Source organism: Falco naumanni, chromosome 9 (genome assembly GCF_017639655.2).
Source record: "Falco naumanni isolate bFalNau1 chromosome 9, bFalNau1.pat, whole genome shotgun sequence".
Classification (NCBI taxonomy): domain Eukaryota; kingdom Metazoa; phylum Chordata; class Aves; order Falconiformes; family Falconidae; genus Falco; species Falco naumanni.
The window spans coordinates 44,662,126-44,678,420 of NC_054062.1; the positions used below are offsets into that span (position 1 = coordinate 44,662,126).

At 41.3% G+C, this 16,295-nt stretch overlaps 1 protein-coding gene across 4 annotated transcripts; it reads right to left on the reverse strand.

Annotated features, from left to right (window-relative positions):
• Positions 1 to 9,922: 9,922 nt before the first annotated feature.
• On the reverse strand, positions 9,923 to 16,265 carry RPS24 (ribosomal protein S24). 4 transcript variants are annotated; one of them, XM_040607692.1, is made up of 8 exons: positions 16,159 to 16,265; positions 15,317 to 15,382; positions 14,625 to 14,834; positions 14,063 to 14,173; positions 13,938 to 13,940; positions 13,150 to 13,167; positions 10,937 to 10,972; positions 9,923 to 10,118 (listed from the first exon to the last, which is right to left on the reverse strand). In XM_040607692.1, the coding sequence occupies exons 1-6, from the start codon at positions 16,159 to 16,161 to the stop codon at positions 13,162 to 13,164; spliced, it is 399 nt and encodes a 132-aa protein (XP_040463626.1). In that variant the 5' UTR covers positions 16,162 to 16,265; the 3' UTR covers positions 9,923 to 10,118; positions 10,937 to 10,972; positions 13,150 to 13,161. The 4 variants fall into 4 exon arrangements, with proteins under 4 accessions (XP_040463626.1, XP_040463627.1, XP_040463628.1 ...); XM_040607693.1 differs by lacking the exon at positions 13,938 to 13,940; XM_040607694.1 differs by lacking the exon at positions 13,150 to 13,167.
• Between the last annotated feature and the right edge of the window lie 30 nt (positions 16,266 to 16,295).

Below are 16,295 nucleotides of genomic sequence, written 5' to 3' on the forward strand. Positions count from 1 at the left end.
TGTCTGATAGAGGGCTCTAGAAACTTGAAGTCAGACACTGGTGACATGAGAAGCCATTTGCTAGTGATTTCAAGTCACCAATACTTTACTCATCCTGTCGACATAAAACTGCTCAGACTGTATTCATCCTACAGCTGAAAAGAGCAGATCATCCGCAAATTCAGCACATACACTCACTCGCAGTGCAGTTTGACTCTGAAAAAAACCCAACATTTCAGGGGTTCTTCTGTTCCCCCTGTGCACACGGAGGGTTTAGAACGTGGTAGCTGATGGCAACCCCCAAACAGTCCCACTGCTGACGAACAAGGGGCAGTTTGTCTCCCTTTGTGTGCTGGGTTGGCTCTGTAGAAATAATAAATACTAAAATCAGAAAGAATTGTTTCACTACAGTGAGCAGACGTACTCACTGCATCTATACCTAGGATTGCATAAGAAATAAGTTTCACACGGAGCTATGTTTTAAAAATAAAATAACTATCCTACTAAGTCTTTCTCCATCATACCAGGTTTGTTAAAGAAAAAGTGTTTTCCTATGTATTGCAGGTTTTCAGAGCTCAGGATTGGGATGCAAAATAAACTCAGCATTTCAGAGTAGGACCGGCTCTCACCGCTTAGCGCAGCAGCCAGGACAGCGTCATTTTCTGCTGAAGTACAAGAAATCAAAGTGTGGTGCAGCCCAGAAGTTCACGTTGCAGACAGGTGATGGTATTAACTTCATTTTTTTTTTTAATCTAGGTAGAGATTTCTTTTCCTAATTGGAGATCCCTAACAAATACTCTAACAGAGACAGATAAATGGTGGATTTTCATGCCTACAGACATGCCCAGAACAGGTTAATAACTATCTGCAGGTGACACCTCGCTGGGCAGGCGATTTCTTGTTCTGTTCCTGCACTAATGGATGCCTAATACCCAGCTCAGTAGAGACAGTGATATTAGATGAGGGAAGCTCTAGCAAATAAAGAATTTTAAAAGAATTCAAGGGTTTGTACATTCATTTTTCTCATGTAATAGTCTTGGCCTTCATTTAAATTTACAGCATGAGGGAATGTTTTTAAGTATTTTATCCGTGTATCAATTATTCTCTGAAGAGGGCTTCACTGTATATCTGCAATATTGCACTTGTGCAGTAAAAACAAGCATCTGAAGAACCCTCATGAAAATACGTAAAAGCCAATTATTGTGATTTGTGTTTACATTCCAGCTGTCTTCTAATGAGATTTTTTTCCATGCCATTAAAAAATGAGGATAGCGCTGTCAATTTCTGGACTCAGACATAAAGTTTGCGAAAACATTTAAGTACGTATTTCAGGTTTTGGCTTGTCAAAAGATTCTCCTGAAAAGATAGGAGTTTAAATGTATGTGGAAGTACCTTCCTGGATTAAAAACCTGATTTAATGGATGCAAGCAAACGTGCGGTGAGACTGAATTCACCCTCCTGCCCGCAGCCGTGGGTTCCTTCCCAACCCAAAGCAACCTCTCACAGGGCAGCCGCCGGCCTTCGATGCCAAACGCCCGGCACATTTCGGGTCTGCGTGGCCTAGACCATTCGATAGGGCAGTCAATAGGACATATCTGGCTTCCAGGGGATTTCTTCCAGCCAACTAATGTTTTCTACCTGACTTTAAGCTGAGGACAGATGATCAAAGGCAAAACCTTGTAAGTGGCGGTACCTAAATCCCAGCTTCTGTGGGGTGCCTCCAGCCAGCCTGTCCGCACCCAGGCGCTAGGATCTCCGAGCTGTCTGTAGCCCCACGCAGATGCAGATGCAAATGCCTCAAGAAGGCAGCCTGCTGAGGCATCCCAGCACCGGCATCTGGCCCACACATACTGGAAAAGCTGAATTAACTCCTATAGGAAATGGGGAGTGAATATGCCACTATAACATCCCCAAACTGCAGCTGCTGTAATAGCACAGCGAATGTTCCCATTTCTTAAAGGGCGTCATGCATATCAAACCTTTCTCAGTCTTAATTACAAAACAAAAAATAATATGATCCTCTTACTGTATGTCTTTATTTACCCTCTCATCTGCTCTGGCATTTTAATATCCAAGTTTTAGTTAGAAACAGATGCCTCAGCTTTAGCACCCTCTTGTAATGGCTTAATACTCTAGGTAAGATCGAAGACAGAGGAAAAAGATGCTACACTGAGCACAACTTTTGAGCAAATGGGCTTGAATATTCATTAAACAACATTTAATTTAAACACCCAAACTCTAAAAGCAGCAACATATGGGCCTGTTTTATTTTACATAAACTGAATAGGAGGTTGTGCCATTAGTTTCTGCAGACATAATGTTCATTACAAATGAAGTATGTTTTCCTTTAGGGAATGCACCGCCGTTTCTGTAGCGTTGTCATTCCCTCAAAAGGTTCAGTATACTCACCATATGAAGTACTCTTCTTGGCAATGTGCTTCAAAATGTAAACAAAATTCCCATAGATCTTCATCGACAAGGGGAACCTGGGGCAAATTAAATTCTTTAATGAGAAACAAACAAAGAAAAGGGCCCTCCCTTTTCAGTATTTTACCACGTTTAAGAGACTGTCTCAACTACATGTTTGTGATGTGGGTTTTCCCCTTACTCTGCGCTAGAACATTTTTGCATCAGTAACTGTGTGGTACGTGGTTCTACAGTCCTCTGCTGGCTGATGGATCACTTTGCACAATCTCATTGAGACTAAGCTGTCTCCTTGTATGCGTCCTCATAGAAAAGCAAGACACTCGCTCTCAAAGTTTGCATCGTTTGAAAATGGCTAGATAAAAACATCTTGATTGCTTTGCAAGCTCCGTAAAAAATATTTTACCTACGCTCCTGCACCTCACATCCCAAGACATCTATTTAAGTGGTAAAGCAAATAACAATAAAAAAAAACCACTGAAGGTGTTAAGTCCTTGGGGAACTATGCTGAAAAACAAGAGAGCACCATTACCGCATCTGACATTGGAGGATATCTTCTCTCTGTAGTGTTGCTGTAGCTGTCACTGAACTTATTGACAAGTATTAATTGAAGAACAGACCTCAGAAGTGCCTTGTACACAGTGTTTACTTGATGGGTGTCTGCTTCTATTTCCATTTACCAATTCTAAGTGAGGCACTGAAAAAGCTTAGTTTGGGTTTTAGTTGGGGTTTGCATTGCTTTTTTTGATTGAGAAATCCTCCAGAAAGGATTTTGTATGTTTCTTTAGTAAAGAATGTAGAACTGAAGTGTGGCACATCAATATACCTGGGGGGGTGGAAAGGAAGGGGATGTAAAGCAGAAACACAGAGATAAATCACTATGGATATATGCCTTGAGATATGTACCATTGTGAGAGCCATACAGAGGCAGCGTCTCCCAAAAGTGAGCGGGAAGGACTGACCCAGGTTTCAGGAAGAAGCGTGGTCCATCTGCAACAGGCAGCTCGAATGAAGACAAGGTATTCTGTCAGCCAAGCAGAGACTTGTGAAGGAAGAAAGTAATCTCATGAGCTTTCTGTACCCAGAAGAGAGAATTCCCTGCCCCAGGTAGGGGCACTGCATCAGGCTGACAGTACTGGTCAAAACAAACAGGGACTAATTGCTGGGTTGAAGTTTAAGGGCTGCACAGCGACTGACCCAAAGACTGCGCTGCAGAAACCCATGGGGCAGAGCCGAGCGAGCCAGGGCTTGGCTGCATCCCACGCTCCATGCCCATCACGCCTCTCACTGATGCTGGTTGCACAAAGCCAGCCCCATCCCCGCTCTGCCGAGACAAAAGCTGGTTCCTGCTACCTGCTGGGCATTACCTTGGCACTGAGGTTCATCTCCCACCACAACATTTGCTTGTTCTCTGGCCTGGGGAGAAACCACTACTGCTGGAGGTGTTTTTATACTAAAGGGAGGTTCAAAGCTGCACCGGAAGAGGTTTAGATGGGGTATTAGGAAGCATTTCTTTACCAAGAGGGTGGGCAAACTCTGGAACAGGCTTCCTAGAGAGGTAGTTCATGGCCAAAGCCTGGAGAACACAGTATCTTTAACTTGGTCAGCCTTGACTTGGTCAGGCAGCTGGACTCACCATCATAGTTCCCTTCCAACCAAAATACCATCTATTCATTGGTACATAAATACATTTGCACTTATGTTTTTAAAACACTCAGGTACTTTAAGAAGTGTTTGTATTTTATCCTTCTGTGCTTTGCCTGTTAGGTGGGAATACTGGAACCTTCCAGCTCCGCAGGCATTTTTAAGGTTGCATGCCCGCATCCTGCTGGGGCTGTACCTGTCCTGCACTCACCGTCAGTGCCAGCACCAGTTCTCCTAATGCAGCTCTCCAGGGCTTGCTCTGTGCAGCACCGCGCCAGAGCTTCTGTGTTAGTCCTGTGCAGAGACTGTCACCCGGGCCACATGCCATACCAATAAAGGACTGCCGGGAGCCAGAAGGACACTGTTCAACTAAAGGAAGTATTTTAAAGCAATGATTTACTACTGAAAGGGGATTTATGTTGGGGTTTTGTTGTTTTTTTTCCAAAAGCACAAGTCACAGTCACGAAGGGCCACTAGTAGACATTCATGCCTGTGAATATTTTCACATTTAATAAAAACAAGAAAAAAATTTTACGCATAATATACTATATTATACTTCACGCATATAAAAAGATGTTTACTTTTCAGCATTTGAGTCTGGACAGTTCGATTTCACCCTATTTTTTCCTGGTTTATGCCTAAGTAACAGTGCTTCAGTGTTTAAATAAACACTATGGAGTTCAATGCCAGGCAAAATATACTCTCACTCTAAGTCCTCAAAACCATAACAATTTAATATTTGTGTGTGAGTATGAAGCAATTTCTCCCAATCTTAGATCCATACATTAGTCTTTACTTTTATAAAGCTCTGAAGCAGGGCCTAAATCCACCTTTCTTCAACAATCAATTAAACACTTAAAACATGAATGCTCACAGCTTTTATGTTTTATAATACCCCTCTATTTGCCCTCGAAAAAATAATAAAAAGGCTTCATTTCACTTCTGGTCTGCAGCAGGATCCATCAAACTATAAAGGAAACAGTGAAACTATACAAGAACTATTGGACCAATCTTTTTAATCTGCTTTCCCCCCCCTTTTAACATACAGAATATGAAGCCACTTCCATTGTGATTTTTACATCAACTGTTAGAGCACAGAGAACATGGGAGAAGGGAAGTGTCAGCCCCAATTTTCTACTTACAGCCAAGACTGCACAGGAGATATAGATCCGAGGTCATCTGTCACAGAAAAGTTTTATTATCAGTGATTGAAACCTGTTATCAAATCAACACAAATGACTCCTGGCTTAACAAACAGGCTAGCAAAAATTGACAGAAAATGATAGCAGGGTAGCAGCTCCAGTACAATCAAATCAGATCATCATGAAAGGCAGCGAAGCATGTTTCTCCTAATGCAGGTCAGTTTGCAGTCTGGCCGGCTTCGTTAGACAAGAAGCTGTATTTTAACCCAATGAGCCCAAGTGCAAACCACTATCATTTACCCCAGCGAAGCACTGCACTCACACCAGTTTTGCTGCACGCAGAGTATCTACGGTGTTAAGAGAAGCCACAGATGCTCTGAATGCCCTTCTGCCTCAGCACACTACTTGACCTTATTTCGGATCTCTGGGTATGAATAGCGACAAGTGGGGAGGAAGATGGAGCTCCTTCATTAGTAGGACTGGCTGGTGGTGGCCAGCTCTTGGAAAAAAAATACAATTATCTTCTAGTGTACAAGATGGCTTTCAGCCACTTCTGCAGCTGTTTCATTAGCCACAGCCTTTGCAGACAGCAAAGACTAAAATTAAGAGGAAACTTACTGGATTCCAGATGAGGATAAAATTCCACAGGGGATATATTATCTTTAAGACATTAAACTAGAGTTCACAAATATGAGCAGCAAACAAGTTTCCATTTAATCCCTTTAAAGCAAAGGGGTCCAAAAGCACTGACGTACTAGGATGTGCCTACTCCTGACATTGACTTATCAAAGCTTACTTACACCTTTCATTTTCCATCTTAGCAGCATTTTAACAAATGCATTCATTGAAAAAACTTGGTCTTATTGCTACTGTGTTAGGAACATGATTAACAGAAGAAACATTTGCCACCTATTTTGGAAAGTTCTCCTGCTCAGATGAAACTTCGCCAGCATTCAGAGCTAAAAAAAAATTAACAACTCTCACCTGGTCTCTTAATACCACCCAAACACCCATCCAAAAAAGGCTCAATATATTACTTCACTCTAACGGAAGCACATGAGCAGGGCACACTAACAACCACAACTTCAAACTTCCAGTACAAATCTAGTATCAACAGCTGCTACAGGACAATGTTCCATTGCCTCCGTGTAAGAAACTGACATTAATTTTGTACAGGAACTGGCCAGAGTAATACAAGTTAATTTCTTCTGACTCTTGCCAATAGATTTGCTAGTGACCAACAGACTATTCCTTCAATGACACATTTTCTATGAATATGAACCCCCAACATCCCCCTTTTATCCCTCTGCCTATTGGTACTGCAGCTTTCTCATAGCATACCATGCCTCACTTCAAGCCACTGACCCCATCAGCTTTGTTTCTTCCCCTTAACATTCCCTCTCAAGCCTGTTGCAAGCTCCTTCCTAGACTAAACCACCTCATTGCCCAGGTGATGCCAAATTTTACCATCTTTCATCTCTATGACTATTTTTTGTTTGGGTTTTTTTTGGTTTGGTTTTTTTTTTTTGTTTGGTTTGGTTTTTTTTCTCCCCCCTATGATGCCAAGACACTAAACTCTGCTCCTTCAAACAGACTCTGCTGCTGTGGTCAATCTTTCTTTGATCTGCTTTAGTTTTCCTCTTGCCTTCTAGACTGCAATCTCCTTCAGACAAAAGCCACCACCGTCTGGCTGTGCCTTAGATATCTCACTGATTGCAGAGGTGGAACCTCAGCAAGGAATGGACTACTTGATCCAGTTTCAATTAAGTCAAGCCCTGAGGCTCCTGCACAGCTTTTCAAGCACTTCACAGGAAGGCTTCATTACTTGCTAGACCAGCTATATAATTTCGAGTCCTTCCTACAAAAAAAGAAACCTAAAGATTTTCCATGCTAATTATAGCCCTTGTTGAAAAAAACGAAAACCACACAAGTCCAAGCCGTTAAAAGTGGTGAAGTGTTAATGAAAGTCCTCCCATGTGTGTCAGTTTGAGATTATTCATCAATGGTTTCATTTAGAAGTTCCTTCTCCAAAAATCCTTCAGACTAATTTGGGCTCCTGACTGGTAACCACATAGATAAAAGTACTTGATATATTGAAATACAAGGGCCAGGCCAAAGTTTAAAAGCAGGCAACAGTGACAGAAACTGCTACCTATAGATGATGGGATGTGTCAAGACCAGCAGGAAATAAAAGGGTACCTTCAGCACACAGTAGGGAAAGTAGTGACAATTCCTGTTCATCAATGCTTTCCACTTAATTGTTTTACCTCCCACAGGAAAGGGGATTAACCTAGTGTTCACAGCATGACATGTGCATTAAACTTCTGAATTACAGAACACCTGCTACACGTCGCTTGGACAGCGGCATATGAAGGCAAAACATTGGCAGAACGAGGACTCACATGAAGAGCTGCTCCCGTCTCCAGACTGTTGAAGCACCAAGATTTCACGTGACAGCTATTCAGTTGCTTGCCATTTTCCACGTGGAACGAGAGGAGAAAAGGACAGCCACGTCAATGCTGGCTAGTGGCAACACTCAAATAGGGTAATCCTATTTGATCAGTTAATTCTAGATCACTTCAACGTCATTTTGCCCCCTTCCCTATTTTTGGTGTTTAACTCCTCATATTGCACGACAAGAGCACAGCTTACAGACATGGGGTTATAGCCTAACCATGCAACAAGGAGAGTTGATTGTTCCAGGGAGTCACCAGGAATTTTTTGCTGTGTATCTTAAACCAAAATGGGGCACCAAACCCAAAATTACAGCACCAAATAAGACAGCTTATTTCAATCCATCTGCTTCAAAGAATTACCGTACCTCATAAATGACCCTGTAATTAACAGCATTTAAGACATGAGAAAATTGAAGAAGGGAACCTTCAGTACTCCAGAACTTGAAGAGCCAAGTTCTGCTTCAAGAGGTACATGCCCCCTGTAACAGCACTCTGTTATATCAAGTCAAAACATCAAGACTATGAAAGACAGATAACACCTTTATGCCCCCGCTTACTTATAGACCCTTTCTTGATTGCTTAAAGCTAAGGTAAGGCGGCTTCTGAAAAGAGCACCTAGAATTCATGCCAGCACTCTGGATCTTTAGAACAGTAAACATTTGGAAAACACTAACTGTACGGTCTTCACTGAAACAGATGGTTTTCCATTCAATTCAAAAAACCACCAGTGAAACCAAAATATCACTCAAAGCCTCAAATCCTCAACCCAACTATTTTTAATGCATATTTCAAAGGAGTTTGTCCCTTGCTAAAGAGGTAATTTGGCTTCCTTGCAGCCTATTTTGTGAAAAATTGCTATACAAGTCTCCCTTGTATTTCTATCGCTGTGTTCACACCACCCCCTAGTGATTGTTCAATTACATTTAATAGCATGACTCTTCTCTCCTTTCATGTTGAACATTTTACACAGAAAGGGCTTATTGCAAGTACTACCTTTAAAACAGGTTTACATTCTAACTCTTAAGCCTTGCATCTTTGCTCCGTATCCCTTACTACCTTTTCTGTTGTCAGAAATTGTACTGTCACCTACTCAAAACATACCTGCAATCTCAAGGAGTTCAGTGCACATCACCCAAACACAAAAATCGCACTTTTAATATCCCTCTAGCAAACTTCAGGCTTTAACACACTTCCAACCTTTGGTGAGAACATCAAGTAGGTACTTGTCTTTGAAGGTCTGTCTGCCAAGTAAAAAAGCCTTTTAATTTGCACAGGACTTCAGAATGAGAATTATTATTTTAGAAGCGGTTACTGTGTTTCACTCACCCCCTTAGCCTAACATCACCAGTTCACCTACCTTTGTAAAAAAATGGGAATACCTATCCCTTCAGCAGGGCAGCTGCTTGCTATTCCCAGTTACTAACCCCAATAAAAGCAGAAACACACAGCGGGACGTACAGAAAATCTACTGTACAGCCAAGTGTGATGCTGCTGAATGCAAACAGCAAGCCCACCAGTTCAAGACTCACACAGAAGTTACTAACAGAGGCATTAAGTGCTTTATTACTTACCAGATCTTGTAAGGAAGTCATCAGGACAACAGTATCCTCTTTTCCAACCACTTCAACAGCTCTTAACTATGCTGTTGTTGGTTTTCCCCCCCAGTCACTAAAATTACCCAAGTTACAACATGCTGCCTCAGTACAAAGGTACTTGGGTAATACAGTCAGAGCCTCCATCAGCACAGCTGCTAGAACCGCCCCATCCATTTCAGTCCCATTTAAACTACAAAACTTCTGTTGTGCTCACCACTTGAAATACCTGCACTAGAAGCCCACATTTCTAGCACACCGTATACCTCTTCCAGCCACTAATCCAATCTTAAATAACTCCTTTAACACTACCAGATGAAAAATTAGGCATGTGCTGTATGGTTTGCAGTCTAGAGACAGAACCCAGAGCCTGTCCGGACCACTCAGGACCAAAAGACAAGTCATACCCGACTCCTTCATTAGCAGGTATCTTAACTGTACAAGTATGTAGCTCTGAATACCCCTGTCCACATGTTTTGTTCACCCTTTGGCTATATTGTACTGGTCTACACAATACAGGCAAACAAGCACATCTTAAGATTACTTTCCAAACCACCATTTGAACACCAGGTGATGCAAGCACACTTACCTCCATTAACTAATGCTGCCTGCTTCAAAATTACTTCTACTACCACCTGCAGAAAGCTCCAATTCGCCTCAAATTAATACTCTGAACAAGAATTGCTTAATTATGTAAAGATTTTAATACAGTGCAAACAGTGCACCAATCTTGATTTTCTCAAAACTTTACAAAATGGTAGCTTTCGAATCAAAATTAAAGGGTAAACCAGCATTTTACTGACATAGTTTATTTGATGTTAAAGCCAGATGAGGAGCTTCTTTCCAGAGCAACTCTGTATTTCTTCTTAGAATAACATGGTCTGTGAAGGAAAAAGATAGATCAGTGCCACTCGATTAAAACCATTTTTACAGTCATACCTTTACAGAGCCTGAAAACCTGATTCCCCAATAAGCCAGGTGAATCACACTGCCTTTCTTAGAACGTAAGGTTCAAAACCTCATAGTACTGTCATGGGAACAAATGAGAGCCTAGATTAGTGTCTTCCTGCCTAACAGCTTGATGTGCTACAATTGCTCTGCCAGCTTTCCGTTTTAAGACACTATATTCAGTACATCAGCTCCCAGACAAACTGTTTAGTTGCTTTACACCGAGTCATTCAGACCATTTCTAACAAAACCAGAGAGGTCTATAACAGATACAATGTAAAGAATATCAGGTTTGTTTTAAAGAAATTTAATGCAAATAAATATCTGTAAGAAAACAACAGAAATTTCTCCTCAAAAATAGAAATTGCACTACTTCAATCTATTTAAGGCAATAAAAAACACGGTGTACTAGCCTCTCATTAGTTTACAAAATGTAGGAAAATGTAAGCCTTGTTTACAATAAGGCTAAATAATCAACACTTTCTGCAACATTAAATCTAAGCTGCCTCATTTATTATTTCAGTCTTTATGCTAAACAGGTATTTCATGTAAGTGGAAGTCACATAAATTATCGACTCGGTAGTAACCACAGTAGTGATTTGTAACTATTTCGGTCTTTCTTAGTCTTGAACTCTTGCACTGGGTTCTGTATCAGCACAGGTACCATGGTATTTACATAAATCAGCATTAGACCTGTATCATCGTAACGACTCGTAGACGTCTACCCTTACAAAGCATTCTGAAGTCATACCTGTTATCCATTTTCCATCTGAAGTATGTTCATTTACTGGGGAAAAAACAAACATTATTTAGTAAGAGAACAGCTACCGCTGTAGAAGATGAGTATTTAAGGCTTTCCACTGACACTCACAGTATGTCTATTTTTCAGATTACCACAGTGGAAAGCCATAAGAAACGCTCAGAGTTTTTAGTAATGTAGAGGCTGAAGACTTCCATTATACATTCCCTCCAACACAAAATGGGACTTAACAATAGCTGTTTAGAGGTTAAATAATACTCAGATTGCAACTGCATGTTAAATTATACCTACAGGCTACCTACAAAGGCTTAAAGTGCCTATCCATCCACACTTCTGTGTGACCAAGGGTTTGTTTTTAAAAAAAACAACAACACAACACATTTCTCTTTGGAAGGCTCACATGTCAAAAGCTGTCACAACCACATTTGTGAGGTTAAAAGGTTGGGTGGGTGGTTGTTTCTTTATTTTTGCATTTCAATAGCCTAGGGCATATGGGTCACTGCTCTAAATGCGAACACTAGGTGAGGGAGACCCACATCTGCTTGTTGCAAACTTTTATGTGACCTCAGCAAAGCAGATCTACAGAATATATTAAACACCACAAACTATTTTAAAATACTTCTCTTCAAAGTACACAAAGAACAGAATGGGAATTCTGAAGAAGGGAAAGGAAACACTAAAGAAAACTTCTAACAGTCAAGACAGTAGCACAGTCGATATCAGACTTGAAAGTTCAAGAAAAACTAATCAAGTATGATTCACCATTTCAATAGTTTTCCTGCTATACTGTACATAGCTTTTACAACAACAGACTTGCCTGAAGACGTCTCAGAAGCAAGTGCCTACACATTTCTGAGAAACACTTTTCATAGCTTATATAGGTAGACTCCAGAACACATGCCAGAACTCCTGTTAAAAATTCCTCCATATGGCCAGGATAAAGGATGATGAACCATGCCACACCATTACGTTTAAACATGCATTTTTCAAGACAAAGCTTTCAGACGCAGTGTATTCCACAAGCTTTTTTCTGTGATGCAGCACAAAACTCTTAAGCAAGTTTTCCAGAAAGCACCTAAATTAAGTTGGTTTTAGTCAAAGTTTAATGCAAGGACACAAAGATTTAACAAAACTGGTAAACAATTAATATCTAACCCATGCATACTTATACATTAAAAGACCACTTAAGATGACATTAAAAAAACTCTAATCAGAAACACAGTTCATCTACTACTGAGATTGCATGCCAGTTTGGTAAGCACTTGATACAGAAGTCACATCTGCTACATAATTATCACAGCACACGATCCCGATATTAAATTTCTACGTGGTTATATATGCTTTAAGACTTTCTATGAACCAGACAACTTTAGTGATTCAAGTGACATTCATTTAGCCATTCCACATTAACACTCAACAACAGCTACCTCCAAGTGCCAAAGTCTTCAAGGAAAGAGAAGAAGTTTATCCATTCTACTGTTAGCAGTGCAACCTGAATGACTCCCCATGACACTGGCAAGGGGGTGTACATCAATGTTGCTACTATACCCAAATGCTTATTTGCACTGTTACACTGTAAACAACTGTAGGATTTCATCATTTAGCACAGCCTTGAAGCAGGAACGCAAAAGGCTCCAAAACTTATCGGGTAGATTAGTTCTCATCTGGTAAGTTTGCAGAATCTAATTTTACAGAGATTTCTAACTTCACTGTAACTTGTAGCTTAACTTGGAATATTAAAGCCAATATTTAAGTACAGTTTAACACTGACAAATGTGTCATTTCCAACCAACGCCTCAAAAGCACTAAGCTGTGATGTGACTTAGTTTTCATAGATGCACAATTACTTTCACACAAACATCAAGTTACACATGCAATCGCACTGTACTACTTTGAATGAGAACCTGGAGTGTTCTGAACCAATGCCTCAAATCAATGGCATCAAGTTACTTGGATTTCTTCTCACTGGAATTCCTTCTTGTTTCACTAGTTTCAAAAAGTCTTTGTTTGCCATTAGCCAAATTTTTTAATCCCAAGTCACACAGAATAAAATTCATTAAGTAGTTATCTGAACCCTTACAGGGCAGAAGCAAGTTGAAAGCAAAGGTGCATGTATGCAAGGCAGTACAGTGCTTCGATTGAAAGGATGGACATGTTTCAGTGATGTATAATTCAGTCACCACATCCATGCTTATTTTCAGTACCTGCTAGATACTTCATTTCTGATGGAGAATTCCAAGAAAGTAGAAAAAAGCAAAAGTGAAGATTACTAAAGTTCAAGATGTCAACACACTTTAGCAACTACAGAGCTAAGCATCAAAACCCATCACCCTCTCCCCCCTTGCTGAAACACTTGTAAAACCCCACTTAACTGCACAGCTTACTTGGCATTTTTCAGAGGACAAAAAGCTACGAAGGAAGATGATTGTCTCTACACCCAGGCTATTCCCCTGTTTCAGTGTTTTTTTTGTTGGTTTTGTTAGGGTTGGGTTTGTTTTTTTTCATGATAGGTGATGAACTCTGCCTTCCCTCCAAGCTGCTTGTGTCAAGTTGCAGCCACAGCACAGGAAGCTCCCACCAGGGAAAACTGCCCATCTTGGGAATCAGTCACTTAAACACAGGATAAAGCAGGCATTCTACCTTACCTCTACTTACACACTGTTCTGACTGGCTACACCACCACACGTCCTTAACTAAACATATTCTATAATTAATTCCATTAATTATACCAGCTTGGGGGAGTAAGCATTAGATATTTAGGCAATCTGAGTAACAGGTGTTAAGATGATTTAATTTGCATATTGCAAGACCGAGTTATGCGATTAGAGCAATACTGTTAGATTTACTAAAGTTTAACCTCAGTTCCTAGTGGCACGTAGGAAAGGATCACTTAAGCAGCATTGTTTGACATTACATCAGCTATGATTGCAGCAGCAAGAGGCAAACTAAGCTACTGAGCTGATAACAAGCTATAAAACACCACACAGATTACCTTCTGTTATCCAGTAGAACAGGTGAAAGAAATGGAAGAAAAACAATGTTATTCTGTTGAAGATTTTCTAATCAACATTTCAAAGGCAACATGCTCCCTCTAGTTCACAGATATTCTCATCCTACCTTCTTGCCAGCACCAACATTTGCCTTGGCTGTGCCCCTGACTTTCTTCATTCTGTTCTTACGCTCCTTTCGCTGCTTCCTGGAAGTCTTCTTCTTTTCATACAAGCCATGCTATTAAGAAACAGGTTGCATTTAACATTGTTTCACTGATAACAGCTCTGAAATTAAGCTCTACTATTTCTGGACTCTTCCAATACTGTTTAAATTTCAAATGTTAGCTAAATAGTGAGACAATTTAACTAATGAACACAAAATTTAGGCACTGAAGTAGCATATGCATCAGCCCCATCCCTTAATGCTTCTTCAAGACCTTTAATAGTGGTTAATTATCTATTACTGATAAGTATCACTGGTAGTATCAGTTTTGCCTTCCCAGTTCCCCTGTAATATACAATAAAAAACTTAGCCTATTTTGTAATGCAGAAGCTAAAATGCTATTTTAAGACCTCTTACAGAACTCTTGAGTACAACAGCACTGTCACAAACTTTGGCTTTTAGACATGTAAGTCACAACACTTCAAATCCATCCTAATTGTTCTCAAGTTACTGAAAAACAACCTACCCTAGCAAGCCTGTGCTTTGGTTCATTTTTCTTTGCATAGTCCAGGGAATCATAGATCATGCCAAAACCTGTTGTCTTGCCACCACCAAAGTGAGTTCTGAAGCCAAAGACGAAAATAACATCAGGGGTTGTCTTGTACATTTTCGCCAGCTTTTCCCTGATTTCTGTTTTGGGGACTGTGGCCTTCCCAGGATGAAGAACATCAATCACCTAAGAAGGAAATTTTTACAAGTTGAGTAAAAAGTCAGTATCCAGCACGACAGCCAGGTGCTACAGTCCCACCATGAGCTTAACACATACGCTAACCTTCCTTGCAGTAAAAAGTAGTATTGATTTGATACAAAATTCTAGGTTTCCCACTTGAGATAATGATTTTGATTGGAAGAAACCTCTAAGGTAGAGTCAAACCATAAAGTCCCACCAAACCATGTCACTAAGCTCCAGTGCTTAACCACTCTTCCTGTGAACAATTTTTTCCTAATATCTAATCTAAACCTCCCCTGGTACAACTGCAAATGACAAACCAACTCTGTACTTCACCATCAAGTTTTAACTTCAGCATACATCAACACGTTTAAGCCTACAACAACAGGATCTCTGGAGGTTTTACAGGCCCCTTAGAGCACCTAAAAAAAACACCTGCAGCCCAAAATCAACAGACAAACTAAAGGCAATTTTCTGTATTGTTTTACCATCTGCTTGCGCTGAAGAAGCCTGTTTGTCATGAACTTCCTGGTTCTGATGGTCACTGTTTCGTTCTGCAAGAAAAGAATCAAAGTAACACAAAACAATAGCTACACATACAGTCCAGACTTAACAAGTGTATAGATAACACACTATGCAGCAACAGTCAGTAGTCTCTCAAGTCCTGACAGGGAACTCGTAACAAGCGGGCTTGGCCCTGGGCTCAGCAGCTCTAAAAAGGAGTACATATAGAGTACATGAAAACAGCTCTGAAGAGTATATCTAAAAAATAAGATTCATTCCCAGCTGCCAAATATCACAGCAACATCCACACTTAATAGCTGAAGCAGCTTTTACTTGAAACACACAGATTACAAGCCCAAGCAGCACAATAATACAACAGCAGTTTCTTCAGTGTTACATGGCCTATATGTTACCATATCCTTTGTGGGGATGTTTACTTTACAAAAGCCCTATATGTTACCGATTCCTTAAGACTTTCCAACAGGAAAAAACTTTGAAACCAGTAGAGGGGAATGACCCACAGCGCCCATTACCACTTTAAGGGAACAAATACAGGGTAAAGCTACTACCAAAGCACAGGCCTGCTCTTTCCGAGCAGCCGCAGTCAGCCCGCGGGGGCCAGGCCCCGGCCCGCAACCCGGCCCCGCTCGCTGCCAACCGGCCCCGACCAGCCGCGGGAGCCCCGGCTGGCAACGGGATGCCAAGCCCGCCCTCAGGTCCCGCCAGAGGCTGACCGACGGACCGGCTAGGATCCGGCCGGGGGCAGGATGGCGGCGGCGGGGGGCGGATAGAGAACGGATTGCCGCTGCCCGGCGCCGGCACTCACCATCCCGGCGGCGGCCTCCTTGCCAGCGAGCGAGGAAAGGAAGTGCCGCGCGCCCGCAGCCAATCATAAGGCGGTGCCGGGGTCCTTCGTGCGGGGGGCGGGGCCACGCTCCGGGGTGTCCGCGCCAGAATTGGACA

Excerpts from the sequence above, each read along its gene's own strand:
- RPS24 (XM_040607692.1), bottom strand. Across the intron at positions 14,835-15,316 it reads TTCTTCAGCGCAAGCAGATG|GTGATTGATGTTCTTCATCC; the intron begins GTAAAACAATAC and ends TTTCCTTCTTAG. Across the intron at positions 14,174-14,624 it reads CAAAGCACAGGCTTGCTAGG|CATGGCTTGTATGAAAAGAA; the intron begins GTAGGTTGTTTT and ends GTTTCTTAATAG.